Source organism: Temnothorax longispinosus, chromosome 6 (assembly GCF_030848805.1).
Source record: "Temnothorax longispinosus isolate EJ_2023e chromosome 6, Tlon_JGU_v1, whole genome shotgun sequence".
NCBI classification, from domain to species: Eukaryota; Metazoa; Arthropoda; class Insecta; order Hymenoptera; family Formicidae; genus Temnothorax; species Temnothorax longispinosus.
Window position 1 is genome coordinate 6,622,699 of NC_092363.1, and position 15,029 is coordinate 6,637,727.

The window sequence follows — 15,029 nt, forward strand, 5'->3', positions numbered from 1 at the left end:
CTTTCAATATAATATCGTATCATCGTTGTGCCATGTAACAATTGAGCGTATTTGTAATCAATTACACGTTCGAAGCCTTCAGTTAATAACAATTTGCAGCGCATTATTCGACGTCATATAATCGTCTAGACTTGCAAATATTCACCCCTTTTTTCGTATCGTTGAATTTATATCACAATATTCTTCTATTTCTTCATAATTTTTTTTTAACTGGATACAACCACAGTAGTTGAATTTTACGTTGCACACGAGCGACAATCAACAAAACGCAAATATCATAACAACATGACCACAATGCCGTTACGCTATTATTCTGAATATACCGTCAATGGTATGTGTGAATGGACCTTTATATATCGCGCATGCCGTACGCGACGCACGTGTCGCAGTCGTGCAAGTCTTTCCCAGTGAGTGCAATCCCTCGCCACATGACCTAGGTAGCCGATCGATAATCATGGCGAAAAGTTCGTTCGGTGAAAATAGTAGAATCCCATCGTACGAGGAGGAATAGGACGCTTAAAAGCGGACGAACTTCCACTTGTAAGCGACACACAAAGGGGCTTGCGTAACGAAACAACGGAGGCAGCGCGAAGAGATGAATTATGTTTGTCAAGTTGCAATTCCCATTTTGCACAAATAGCATTTTGCAAGTAGTTGAGTTCCGCAGATGAGCATTTTGTTGAGAGTTTGCCCCAGTGCCAGAAGCTGCCGTATAAGGTGTGTCGAACAAGCGAGGTTAATGGTAAAATGGTATAAAGTTAACGGAGTAAATGCTTAGAATTTTTCCTCTCTCTTAATTAATTTTATTTAATTTTAATAAACCCTAATTTGAGAGACATAGACGGGAGTATGCACGGGAGTACTGGACAACGCACATATGTGCATAGTCAAATTTAACGGAGGCATGCTTGACCTATATACGCATTTCACCCACGCTTCCCTTATCGACAACAATCATCCCTTTATCGCGACGTAGGCTACAATACCTCGCTTCGATGCCACGTCGATCTCGTCGGATATACTACGCTTTATTCGCCCGTACTTACTTCTCTTTCGACCGTATTTTCACCAGCGCGTACATTTCGCGCACATTTCGCGCGACTACGAGCAAGATGAAAAAGCTCCAGATGTATCGAAGCGATGGCTCGATAACGGACGGGTTTATGCACGGTACAGAGGCGGCAGTGATTCGCGCGTACATATCCTACGGGCGCGTCACGAGAGATGGAAAAAGATACAGGGGTAAAGAGAAGAAGAGCTTGAGCTTTTTCGGACATTCTCGCGTCTACTTTGTGGGCGATGTTCGACTGGAGATCTCTACGGCTACGCGCCGCGAGAATACATTTTAAAACACGCAATCGACAAAGGCATGTCGAAAAATCTCCCAACCTTCCCGCGGGACTTGATTTTTATTGATCTCCTCGATGAGATTGGAGTTGACAAACTTTCGCGTTATTTACGTCTCATTCGCTCATAGCTATTTTGGAACGATAAAACTGAATAATTTAGACAAATAATTACTTCTAAAATTTTTCTGCAGGATGTTAGTTTTTATCGAGCTTCGCGATCAAAGTTGGAAAAACAAGATATTTGTCCAATTTCCGCTATTTTTACTCCGCGCACATTCCTATAGATTTTAAAGTGGTTGCAGTAGAATTTTTTATAAAAAAAAAGATACTGATCACGAAATATTGGACGAACAATAATACAATCAAAATACTCGGGTATAACAAAAATAGTATTCGCTTTGTTCAATCATCTGGATGGAGGGGCGAAGGAGTGATGCTATTTGTGTGTTTCATGCACAGTTTCATGAATCAGTCATAGCGCTCTTTTGATGTGGATCTCCTCGCACATATTCCTCGCAGTTTCACAAGCAGTTGCAATTGAACATCTTCCTCGCACAATGATAACGGACGAAACGTTGGAATGATGAAATAATAATGTGGACAACTGAGATACAGACTGAAAATTGTCTAGAGAGGATATTCTGAAGGGAGGGACTGAAAATTGTCTGGGAGGAAAAAAGTAATGGAAGACGAAGGTAGAACTTGCTCTGTGTCAAATCGTCCGGCGATATCGCGATTGCATTACGGACCTTCGTGCTTCCATTGCGAAGCCTCTATTTTTTTTATTTCTATTGTTTCGAAATATTTCGCGAGCAAAATGAAGATAAGAAGAGATAGATAACGACAAGGAGTGCAACAACAGAATACAATTTCTTCGAATACATATAATTAGGTATATGTATGTACATATAATTATGTATAGAATTATAATAGTGTAACATAATTGCATACCCACATAAACACACAAATATATAAAACAATGAATAAAGAAAAGCTTATTTTTCTTCAAAGAAAAAAGATGAATGCTCGGGAAATCTGACCAGAAGCGAGTAAGTACGTTGCCTGTAATAAACCAATAAGTCTATGTGCACACAGAAAAAAAAGTGTCAAATCAACACTCCATATGCTTGTATATACGCAAGAATATATAATCTTGAAATAAGATTATATTGCGTTGGTTCAACTATATAATTCTTCATTTAACACTAATTTTCTTCGTTTAACGCAAATATAATCTTATTTCAAGATTCTATATTCTTGCGTATATACAAGCATATCGAGTGTTGATTTGACACTTTTTTTTCTGTGTGAGGATGGCATGAAGGAGAAAGGATTTATCGCGTCCTTCGCCGTATGCGCCCGCTAATGCGTTTCCGACGAATTATGAAACGCTAAGTTGCAGTCGGCTGAACGAATTCCATCATGCCCGTTTCCGCCTTTGCGAATTAATAAAAAACGCGGGTTACAAGAGAGCGATTTTAAGCCGCGAAAATATCGCATAATATGTTGCGTCATTAATGAAAGCAAGATTATACGATTATCGACCCGTGATATTATTCTAATTGTATTCGTTCTAATTATACTCGCTTTCAGCCAGTAATTAAAATTCCTTTCGCGACGCGCAAGATAAGAGTCGAAGGAGTTTCTGAACAAGATACGGAAAATATCGAGATGCGGATGTGAGATATCACGGCGAGATTCGATAAGTAGAAAATGATATAGTGATCGGTTTATTCCTGAAAGAAGGAAGAATGAGAAACAGGTGTTCTGAATAAAAGTTTTCCGCGTTATAGCCGGCGCCTTATACACAAATAAATGCCATTACACGCGTCTTACCAGTCGAAAAAATTCCACAGGCACGCGAACATGTTGGCTGCTTCCCACATCGACGACACCTTCGCGCGTTTCTTGCACTCTTCCGTGAATACTTCTTATAAATCGACCCCGATCGTTGGTCGACGAAAATCCTCTTTTTTTTTTTACATTTTTACACGTACGACCAAGTTTACCATCGATCGCATACTCGGAGGGCTCGCTCTGGCTTTCCTCGCTGTTTCCTGATCGGCATCGAGCAGCAGCACGTTCGAGCGTTACCCGTTAGTATCGACGAGTAGAGTTGCGATGTCATATTCAAGCTGACGCTTGCACTCTCGCAGTTTGCGCGGTCCATCGCGGTCGTTACGCACTTGCAAAGTAGCGCGGACTCGGCGCGAATTTCGTCACGCCAATCGCCCGCTCTATCGATCTGCCGATATTAAGAAGACACGAGACGAATAATGAAGCTAGAACTGACAGAGATCTCGCGCGCACGGTGAGCTCATTGCGCGGCGTTACACGTGTCGCGACGTGTACACGGTGTGTTTCCGCGAGCTTCGAATTCGCCCTCATCATGAAACCGTGGCAATTAGTCGGCTAATTCTAAAGCGGAATAGCAAATTACCTGTCGCGCGGAAATGTCGTTTCCCTCGCAACGCGGGACGTGCAATCCCGTATTAATACAAACAGCCCCTCCCCCCACGAGAAAATGGCGTACGTCCATTCTTGTCGCAATTTCCCTCGTGATATTTTGCAAAAACAATTCAACAACGGACGGACAAGGCTCGGGACAAGGCTCGTGTAAGTTCCCGGGGAAAAAACATCGACGCGGATGTGCGTAATGCTGTTCGTCAAATTTCCCCTAACGAGAAATGCATTTATACAGTCGCCCCTATAAAGGAAACGTACGACCAGCCGGGAAAGTTAGGAAACGGATTAAAAGCGAAGACTGTCCTTGTCGACGCCGGTGATAACCACTTCGCAAACTCGCGTAAACTCGTTATAGAGTCCATCACCGTTTATCGAAGGTTGCATGCATTTGTGAAAATAAAGGTGCGCCGCAGCAGCCGCCGCGCCGGGCCGCCTCGTCTTCGTCGCTCAAAGAATTTAAATCTGTTATATGTCATCACCGTCGTGTACACGTACATAGTACTTAAATTTTCCTGAAAATGTGGCGCCTCGACGGATTCGAGCTCCGCGACGAGGAGAGGAATCCTCTCGAAGCAATAAACCGATCATAAACTCATTTTAAACGGTCGACGATGTGCATCAAGACATATTAAAAGCTGCGCGACGACTTTTCCCGCAGCTACGCTGCAAACAACTCAATGTTAATGTTGATGTTCATTAAATTTAGGTGCGGCACGTAATAACAGCGGAGTAATAAAAAATACATCGCATAATTGAGTCATCCGTTTTATCTATTGCAATTTCTCGTTCCATTTCGGAACGGAGAGAAAATTGACTCTTTCGCGCATAAATTTTTCTTCTCTTTTCGACGCGAGACAAAATCCTGTCTACTATATTTTCGAAGGTATACAAACGCGATACGTGATAATTCGTTTCTTTTTATTCCCTCTATCCACCCTTGAAACGCGAATAAAATGCACACGCGCGACACTGAAAATTATGTCAAAATTACGAGAGAGAGACCTCCGATAGATAAAACACTACATTCTATGCTCTACTCGGAACGATATCGCCAGTAATTTGGCGATGCTTGTTACGGATAAAAAAAAGAAGAGGAGTACTATCTTCCCATCGCATTATCGCCTCTGCGAGCGACGTTAATGTATTCGGCAGCGTGTAAAGCGTGCATCGAAAACAGAGTTGCCGGAGTTGCTAGTCGAATACATGAATAATCAGGTTGCCACCGCTATACGCTCTCGGTAACCGCCGCCGGTTTTATCAAAAGGCTGTTCACCGTACGCTACGAGAAAAGCGAGTACGTCTTAGAATTTTTTTCTTTCTCATGCAAAATATAAATTCCCGTCGTCCAATTACTTTCGCTCGTGGGAGCGTAACCAGCATCGTTTGGATTGCGCTGATTTTTTAATAGCTTTCCCGTGTAATCTCTTTAACCTTTCAGATAATCTTTAAAAAGGTAGTTATATATATCGCGAGCGAGTTTAATGCCAAACACGATGTTTTTCACGAAGCTTGTTATTCCGTTCGAAGAAAATTGATATAGAAATTATATCTTGATTTAATGAACAAGAATTTCCAATGTTACGCGAATAAAATCCTGCCGTTAAATATCTCTCTCTCTCTCTCTCTCTCTCTCTCGAATAAAAAATAAACAAAGTAGCGTGATACAGGTAAATAACTACCGGCGCTTAAATGCCACATCGATTTTAACCCTATCCTCAAACGAGCAAACCCCATCCCGGTTTTTGCCGTGTCGCACGTTTCGCAAGCGTCGCGTCGCGTCGGCGAAAGCGTAAATACGTGGTTTCACTCGGACTATTTTCTTGATTAAAACATCGATCGAGACACACGGTCGGCGCCGTGACACGAGCCGCGACAGCTTCGTTCGAATTATCAAATCGCGGATAGGCGTGCGGAAACATTTCGAATAAAATCAACGAGCGTCGAATCAATTTGACGCGAATGCGGAAACAATGGAGCGCACTCAACGAGGTGTATTTAATGATAAAACGCATTAGTCGGGCGTATCGCGCGACTATTTCAACTTGGTCTCCATCCCGTATATCTCGCGTCCCTCAACCCTCAATATTCGTCGCACGAGTTAGCACATTACTCCATCCCTCCCCGATTAGCATTCGTTTCCGCGGAGCGACGAGCGGTTGGGATAAATAAACGCGCAACGAGAGGTGGAATGCCTTTTGAGGGACTTTGCATGTTTCACGAAATTCCTTCCGCGTACCACCGCGTCGAATTAACGTGCCTTCGCGACGCGCGCGTCTTGAATATCCTCTGATCATCTGAATATTGCAAAACTTCGTTTGAGCGAGGGTCGATTGCTCGTCAACTCCCGTTCGCACCGCCCTTGGCCTTCCGCGATCAACCCTATCCGAACTACCGCGTACGTTGCCCTTCCGTGTGAACTTTCGAGTCGGAGTAAAAATCGAAGCGAGACTCCTCGCGATATGAAGGCTCATGTAAATTCCATAATACGACGGTTCAATACGATGATTTTTTCGTGATTTTCTCGACTCGAAGATCTTCGCGGTGATAAAGTACATAAAATTAATGAAAAACCGTATGCCAATTAAAACTATCACATAACCATCTATAACAATTTGTCATTACTATTTTTCGTTTTGCATTTTTGATTTTCTAATTTTCAAATTATCTTCGCGAATACAATGCAAGGATATTTTCCAGAAGACTATTTTACCAGTAAAATAGATCGTAATGAAGGCGTGGATAATTCATAAAATGCTATTTAAATGTACATTATCACTGCACATTCAACATTAAATAATCCATCCAATTCCACGTTTTATATTTGCCTAATAAAAATGGCTACTTTAAATTGGACACTAAAAGAAAAGCGGACAATTATATTTAGCTTCAAATACCAAAATATTTAAGTATTTCATTGGTGAGGACTAATGCCACGGATCCATGAGGACAACTTTCATTAATCGCCGCGATGAGATCCCCCCCTGACCAACTTCTATCTGGAGGTCGCGACCAAGACACTCGTGTCACTCGCGATTGTGATAATCACACTCGAAGAGACACCCCGGAAGAGTCCCCCGGGTGTCGACCGGTGCACGATCACGTGCCGGGTGTCGCGGGGCAACGTCCGCGCATTTTCTTTCTCCGTCGCGCTCAACGCTCGCTACACCACTTGTACGATGCCGGCGCGGCGAGATGGCGAGGCGCCGCCGAGGCTGATCGTCTGCCCGATCGCGCGCGCGAGACAGACGGCAGTCGATCGTCCTCGCCGGGGTCACGGGAGGACGCGCCGGAAGCGGCGCGCGGCAATTATTATCATCGATTGTTATCACTGCTCCGGCATCCTCGGCGACAACGGCGGCGAGCCCGTGGCTCGCTGACGCCAAGGACAGGGTAGAAAGGGCGGCGGGGCCCGCCGTAGATGCTCCGCTTCGGAGTACGCCGCGCGCGAAGGAGGGTTAACGTCGCGCGACCGTGCCGGGCTGTTCCGGCGAAGAGAGGGCGAGAATTCTGGGGTTGCCCGACTCGTAGCGCGGCGAGGGCCCAACTGGCATGCGCCTTTGCCACCCTTCCTCTCTCGCGCCCCCGTACACTTCCGCCGCCGCCGCCGCCGCCGCCGCCGCTGCCATCGCCGCCGCCGTCGCCGCTACCCCTCGCCGTGCTCGTCGAGCTGCTGCCACCCCAGCGCGTTCTCTCTGTCAGTACACATTGGGATGGGAGGGAAGGGGGGAGGGGGAGATACAGTGCCGCGGCTTTCGCTCTCTCGGTTTTCTCCGTTCCGATCACCCCCTCTGCCGCCGCGCGCCGCCGAGCGCGCGAGCGGGTGCGCGTGTGCATCCCCTTCTCCTGCGCCCCCGGGAATCGCCGGCGGCGCATTGTTCTTAGGAGGGTTTCGCGAAGACATCTTCCGCGATACGTGCATCTGCCCTATGACAACGAGTTATCTTGTCGTACGGAGTTTTGAGAGGGGAAATCGTATGCGGATACGTGAAATGTCACTCAGAAAATTCACTCAAAGATGGTGGATATGTATGTAAAAAAAATTTTCGGTTGTAATACTTTCACGTTTCACTTTACACAATTTAAGAGCAGATCTATCTCATAAGAATAAATACTTCGCATTATTTCAAAATGGACCAAAAAAATCGAAAACTATATCGTGTTTTAATGTTAAGAAATTTATTTACTAATTGGGAGATTAAAGGTGATAATTATAATCATTAAAACATCATATTAAAATCATATTTTTTTCTGAATAGGATAAAGATAACGATGTTATATCTGCAATGTAATCAGAAATGATTGATTATGCAGCAAACGCGATAGTAAACGCCAAGTTATCTGTAGAAATCGTGCAGTGAACATAGAAACGAAAATTGCATTCTGCGGTCGTAATTAGAAGAATTAGGGTCGTTAGCTTCTCGGCACCCGTATATATCTCCGACTCATTGTCAGTGCCAGCGAGGCGTTCACTTTATTATCATCACGTCGTTGAGCGACGAGGCTAAGCCGCCATGAAGAAGTATTAAAGGGGATCTTTCAGGAAAATATCGCCCAACAATAATCTTCTTTAGACAACAATGTCTCCCGCGTTTTATACGCGATCGAACGCGATAGCGGCGAAGTTCCGGCCATGAATGAACAACGAGCGACGTGACCCATAAACACGCGTGTGCAAAACGATACGCTTCAGGCCGAACAAAGATCGCACGAGTGCGATGTCACTGGAAAGCACTACCGGCAAAGAGTTTACTATAGAATGGCGAATGGCGTTCGCCAGAGGGGCTCTCGATACCACAGCATTCATTCTCATCGACTACGGTCATGTACGATTCATGTAGATGTATAGAGCGAGGGAAAAGCATCGGAACCTCCAAATACATATATCAACCACGAAGCAATTTTGAGGAAAAGTTGTAAATAAAAGTTTTAAGGATATTGCAAAAGGGTAATATAATGCATGCAACGCATTTTTTTATATCATGTATTTTTATTATGTAATATTAATATTTGCAAAAATAATTAAGTTATTTTCAATATTAATATTTGCAGAGTTATCAAGGAATTATGCAAAAAAAATATTACGATCTCATTTGAAAAAATATCGCCGAAAAGTACACCTCATGAAAATTCACGCTTTAAAAAATTTATTTATACGCATTATACTTTCCTCTTAAAAACTTTTTATCGTCGAGATATTTTTTAAATGGAACAACAATATTTTCTTTATATTCATGCTTTGACAATTCTCCTCGAATCATTTTGCATACAAGTATTAGGATAAAGTCATAAAAAATCAGTAGTACAAGAAGATATTTCACATTTTATTATGACGTAAAATAAATTTCAGATAAAAAGTTTTTAAGAGGGAAGTATAATGCGTATAAATAAATTTTTTAGAGCGTGAATTTTCATGAGATGTACTTTCCGGCGATTTTTTCAAATAAGATCGTAATATTTTTTTACATAATTCCTTGATAACTCTGCAAATATTAATATTGAAAATAACTTAATTATTTTTGTACGTATTAGTATTAATAATAAGTAGCGACAAAAAAATAATTATGAAATATATTTAATTATGACTTATTTTGATACAAAATATCAAAATATTCGATTATTTTATTTCTTTTATGCACGGAGTAAAATGATCAGTTGACAACACAAATATTTATTGTATTTTTAAAAGATTTGTAATTTGCAACGGGGAACTGCATATTTATTTTAAATGCAGTTATATGTTGTTTTTCATTTATTAATTTATATCTCATTCTATTGTGTATATAAAAACTTTAAAGTATCACAAGATAATGGAAAAATTAGTATTTTAAAAAGTATTTCATATTTTATATCAAAATATGTTAAAATAAAATAGTATCGTAAAAATTGATTTTTAATAATTTTGACTTTCATACACAGAATAATTAGGAATTAATTTATTTAAATAAATATATAATTAAAAAAAATATCAGTTACGTTTATATATAAAACGTCTCATGAAAAACACATGTTCTAAAAAATGTATTGCATGCATTATACGTATCTAACTTTAAAATTTTTTATTCAAAACATTTTTTAAAAATGTTTCATATTTTTTATATATTGGCGGTTTCGATACTTCTGTATATGTACGGTAAGTGTGGGTTCGCATGACGATCCAGTAAACGAGTCGAACAGAATTTTAATGGTACTTTTTAACTTGCGATCGATTGCAAATATATTTGGCATTAAGAATAATACGTATCAGTCATCTGTATTATGTAGAGAAGAGTACTTGTCGAATAACAGAATTCCTCTCTCACGTGCGTGTTAGATCAACAGATCGCAACGGACGTGTCACTCACGTCAATAGATGACGGGGATCATCATGGTGAGAGCAAAGGAGCTCTTATATTTGGTCAGCTTTCAACTTTGACCTCCGTTTCGCCTTCCCGTGACATACTAGGTCCACGATATATTATCACGTGAATATAAGCGTTCTCTCTACATTCTTAATGTCCTCGTCGTTCCTAAGTTTTCGTGACCGACCGCACATTATTTTTGCAACTAGGAAAAGTTGGATTTCTGGGGAATACATAAAGAAATCTACAACGCAATCCTGTAATTAATTTCTAAGGGAATTCAAGCGAATCTGAAGGAAAGGTAGCTAATTTTAAACTGTTGTGGGAATTGAAATGTGGTGCAGTAAATCTCTGGGATAACGAGCGCACCGCTGTATACTGTATAGTCACGTGTTATAGTCAACCATGCGAGTGCCAGACACCATAGCGATAGCTGTACCGTAACGTGGTTATGCAATAAACAATGGGGCACGCGTTTATTATGTAACGCGCGTGCAACATACGTGCGATGCGGTCGGTTATCGTTGCGCTAATGCGAAATGATGTTGTACGGCGTTACAGAACCGTAATTTTGCGCGTTTGCCGGCGCAACGAGTCGCATAATGTTTAGCGCACGACGATTCGTCGGTGCCTCCTTTGTTCCTCCCTCGTGCGACGAGAATTCTTCCCTTCGATCGTTTCGTGGCCGTTTCCGGTCGCGCGACTTTGATAACGTCGTCTCGTTCATACCGTCGCGAAGGACGGCGTCGACCCTCCGACTCCCGACCTCCCGATCGAAGGGAAATGCAGAAGTCACGTGAAAAGAAGTCGAAGGCACGTATTTCGTATCTCCGATGATGCTCCGCCTCGAGATCGACGTGCCTCGAAAGGAAATTCGAGCGCGGGCTTCGAAATGCGAAAGTGTCATCTGAATTCCTTACCTGTCTGAAAGCAAGCTTATCGACGATATCGTTCATGTGCAAACGTCCCCGCTGTAATATTAACGCGCGATATAACGCTTAACGCGATTCGAGGCGAACGTGAATTTTACAATTCGAGAGAAGGGAGATTAAATATATCGAAACCCGTAATGGTATCGAAAATTGAAAAAGTTTCAAACTTTTCCTCCGCGCCCCGTTGGTCGTTCGGCTGGGTTTAAGAGTGACCTTTTATTCAGGATCCGGTAATATCGAAGGTCTTTATCGAGTGGTTTTATGTTTCGTTATCCGGCCGGGGCACGAAGCACGGCAAGTATTCTTCTATAAAGTTTGTAGGCAATATCGTCTTTTATTCGTTAATAACGTACGGTATCGTCGTAGGCTGCGGGCGCATTGAATCGTAAAACGCCGTACAGGCGGCGTAAACTCACTCTCCCTCCCCCCCGCACAATTACATAATAATACGAGGCGCATTGCGGGATCGTGTATGTGTGTATTGCCGTATTAAATACACTCGCGTAACCGATCCATCTTTCGCCCGCGACACCCGCGTTATCACTGCAGCAGACACAAGACAAGTTTCGCAAGTTTTCCTGATTCGGGAAAATACTTGATATTCACGACACGCTCCGGGTAGTTATCGCTAAACCGGAGATCGCGCAACGGTGACATTTCCAAAGGGTCACTTCGCGTTAAATCGAAGCGTACGACTCCCCTTTCTTCGTTAATACTTTACGGATTCAAGATAATTACGAGAAATGGGACGGAATTTATTTTAACATCGTTAGAGCGTTGTCGATGTAAAGGTGGATTTCGTCTCATTTACGGTCTGTCATAAATGTTTGAAAAACATATGCTAAACGATTTGCGATTGAAAATATTGATAAAATCTTCTCGCGCAAATTGTATGTGATTCGCGAAGTATCAAGGTTTCTCAAACTCTTTGAAAAGAGTCACTTCTATAGATGAAATAATAAGTGCATTCTTTTAAAATTTTTTCTTTTTCTTTTTTATTCTTGTTAAAGTTGACCGCGATGAGCTGGTCCATTCTCTCTGTGATAATAATAAGGCAATTTTCGTTAATATATATATTCGAGTATCACATCAAGTGTCTTTTTCCTTACTCTCTTCAAGTTATTAAGTTGAATGCGCAAGAAGCGCCGATAGCGTGTCATAACGTTAATATCGCGTTGATGTAACCGTGCGTGCCAAGACATGCGCAAAATCGTTGCTTAAATATGCACAGCGTCCATTATTAAAACGTTAAAGCGAGATTCTATATCGCGGTGTCCGCTCGCGAAGGTGGATGGCTTTGCCGCTTTCCGAGCACGATACCAGACTAGCTTCAGCTAACCACACAAAGCGATGTATCGTGGAGACACGCCGTTAGTAAGATGCATGACCGCACGCGCGCGGTCGTGTAAAAGCTGCGACACACAACGTATGTGTACGTGTATGCAAGTTCCGGGTCCTCAGTTTGTGGCACCGGGTGTGAAATTTCCGCGCAAAAGATAAATAGATAAAGGGAAGAATGGCAAGTTAATATGCAAAATTATTTATAATATAATAGTAAATAATTTTTCTCAATACGAAGTGACCGCAACTCTAATATCTAATAAAATAAAACCGAAATAACTAAAAGTAGAAGAGATTTTTTAGAGGTAATGAGATAATTATTGCAACAGACCTCAGCTTAAACTAATATTAGGATAAAGACGTTATCCATAATTGTGAATACCAATTGATATTTACAATTTTCAACCTGATAACGTCTTAATCCTAATATTTGCTTTAGCACATGTATATATATAAATATACGTATCCATACATATGATATATAATTGTGTAAACTGCACGTGCATGAATACGGATTGCAACCGCGGCGACGGACAACAAGAGGCGCGTGTTTCCGAATAGATGTTGCGAGGGCCGTACGCATAATGCATTTGCATCTATATAACGAGATCCGTGTGCACGAGGGTTGGGTTATCTCGAAGAACTTTGGCACCTGAAACACGATGCCGAGACGTGCTTTCCCGCGGTCCCAAATTGAGACGAACGAGAAGCAGCATACACCATGTACCACAAGGCACATACATTCGTATCAGAGACAAGAAATCCCAACTAGCGCAGAATCTTGAGAAATCTTTTGGACTCTCGGTAGCCACGAGACCGAAATCCTCAATCTTACTTAAGAATTCTCGAATAAGAATATCTACTTTAATGAAGTCCTAAGCGGATTAACGTTATCCGTTCTTATTTCGCGCTGATTAAAGGTAGGAAAACTTTCCTTATTAGTTCAACGACGGATACTCCAAAAATCTTTAACACTTCTCTGCCGTCCCGAAGTGAACGAAAGTAATTACTACTTAGTTATCTCTTTTTATATATTCCGGGGAGTATACGAATCCCGTGGAAATATGCGGGGGATAATCGCTTCTAATCGCAGCACAGCGAGCTTAAAACAAATACGCTCCGCGCCGAAAGCGGCAAGAAAGCGGGAGGCCGGACAAGCGCGACGCGTTGACACGGTATTACGTTAAGTGGATTAAAAAGTTGCGCATGAGAATGGAATTAATTAGCGCGCGATGTTGCACCGATCCGGCGCGGGGATGCGACGGATATAAACGCATCAGTTAATTAACCAGCCTTCAAACTCCGCCTTCGTGGTATCGCTCGCGTCCGTGGATTAATAATCGAAAGCCCGGTTAAAGCGGTCGAGGCAGAACGTTTGTTCTGGTCTCCGGGGCGATCGGGCGGGATTGACTTGGCCGCGAGGAGTTACCGTGTCCCGAATATCCCGAATATCCCCGTGGATATCATCCCGTGCGGAAGCGAGACGCGCGCGCTTCCGAGGGATTACCCGTCACCGTGAACGACGACCGTGCGTCGACCGACGCGGAGTCGCGGAGTGAGAATCCCACCCCCTATAATCCCCCTCGCCGCAAGATAAAATTTGTTTGCCGGCGAGCTCGCCGTTCGGCTAAGCTTTTGTATAACGCGTCTATCATCGGCGGATATACCACCCGTGGCGTGTGTCGCACCGGATCGAATACCACCCGACACCGGTCTTTTCGCTCGCGGAGAGTTAATAGCCGAATGTCCGCGTACAATGAGAGACTTTCTCCGGAGATATCCGGGACCCCCCCCCCCCCCCCCCCCCCCCGATAACACGGGGGATGCTTCATCCCGCGGAGGAAATAACACACCCCGAGAGCACGATGTATAGCCCGGACTTAAGTTATTTATGGACTTCGAGACAACGCGCGCCGGCCGTTCACTACCGTTTTCCCCCTTCCATCTTCGACCTATCCCGCGGAAACATTACGGTACGGCAAATTCCAGCGCGCCTACTAGCGCAGCGGAATGCGACTTCGTTAATCCTCTTCACTGAATTTCGTTGCATGTGCAAGGATCGGAGCTAGCCACTTTTCAATTGTTAAAGCACGTCATGAATAAAGAAATAGAAAAGATAAATAAATAGGATAATATTGTGAATAAGTAAATAGAAGACTGTACATAATCGCGCGGATTATCGGCCTAATATTAATTTTCTAGCTTTATCTCGACAATACAGGTACTTGACTCGATCTTTCGTCGAAACGTAGTCATATGCTACCAAAATTACAATTCACATTACTCAGTAATTAATAGATGCTAATTCGCATCTGACAGACACTCGTAATTACTACAAATTTATTTGTTACGAGAAACATAATTTCAGTTCAACCTGAATTTTCCAATTTTCCGAGCACTTTATCATTCGATTACCGAGACTCTAGTGATATTACATGATATATATATTACATAATGGTAGTATTTAGAGGTGAATAGTCGACGAAATGTTTTTCCAAGATAACAACGACACGCTGAAATTTACGTCTAAATGAATTTGATGTTTGGAGAGAAATTTTTCCCAACCTTTTTCATCACGGTACCATCGTAGATAATTCGCAGGG

The 15,029-nt window shown here is 42.6% G+C and overlaps 1 protein-coding gene across 10 annotated transcripts in view; it reads right to left on the reverse strand.

The window, feature by feature from the left end:
• Positions 1-15,029, reverse strand: part of LOC139814111 (uncharacterized) — a 130,967-nt gene that overhangs the window by 63,868 nt on the left and 52,070 nt on the right. The window contains exons 1-2 of one of the 10 annotated variants that reach the window (XM_071780113.1): positions 6,710-7,346; positions 3,186-3,594 (exon numbers count right to left, since the gene is read on the reverse strand). The exons of 8 other annotated variants lie outside the window; for them this stretch is intronic. In XM_071780113.1, coding sequence (XP_071636214.1) covers positions 3,186-3,235 — 50 coding nt within the window. In that variant the 5' untranslated portion in view covers positions 3,236-3,594; positions 6,710-7,346. Of the gene's footprint in view, positions 1-3,185; positions 5,259-6,709; positions 7,347-15,029 lie in introns of those variants that run through there. One more of the 10 variants, XM_071780114.1, reaches the window with a different exon arrangement.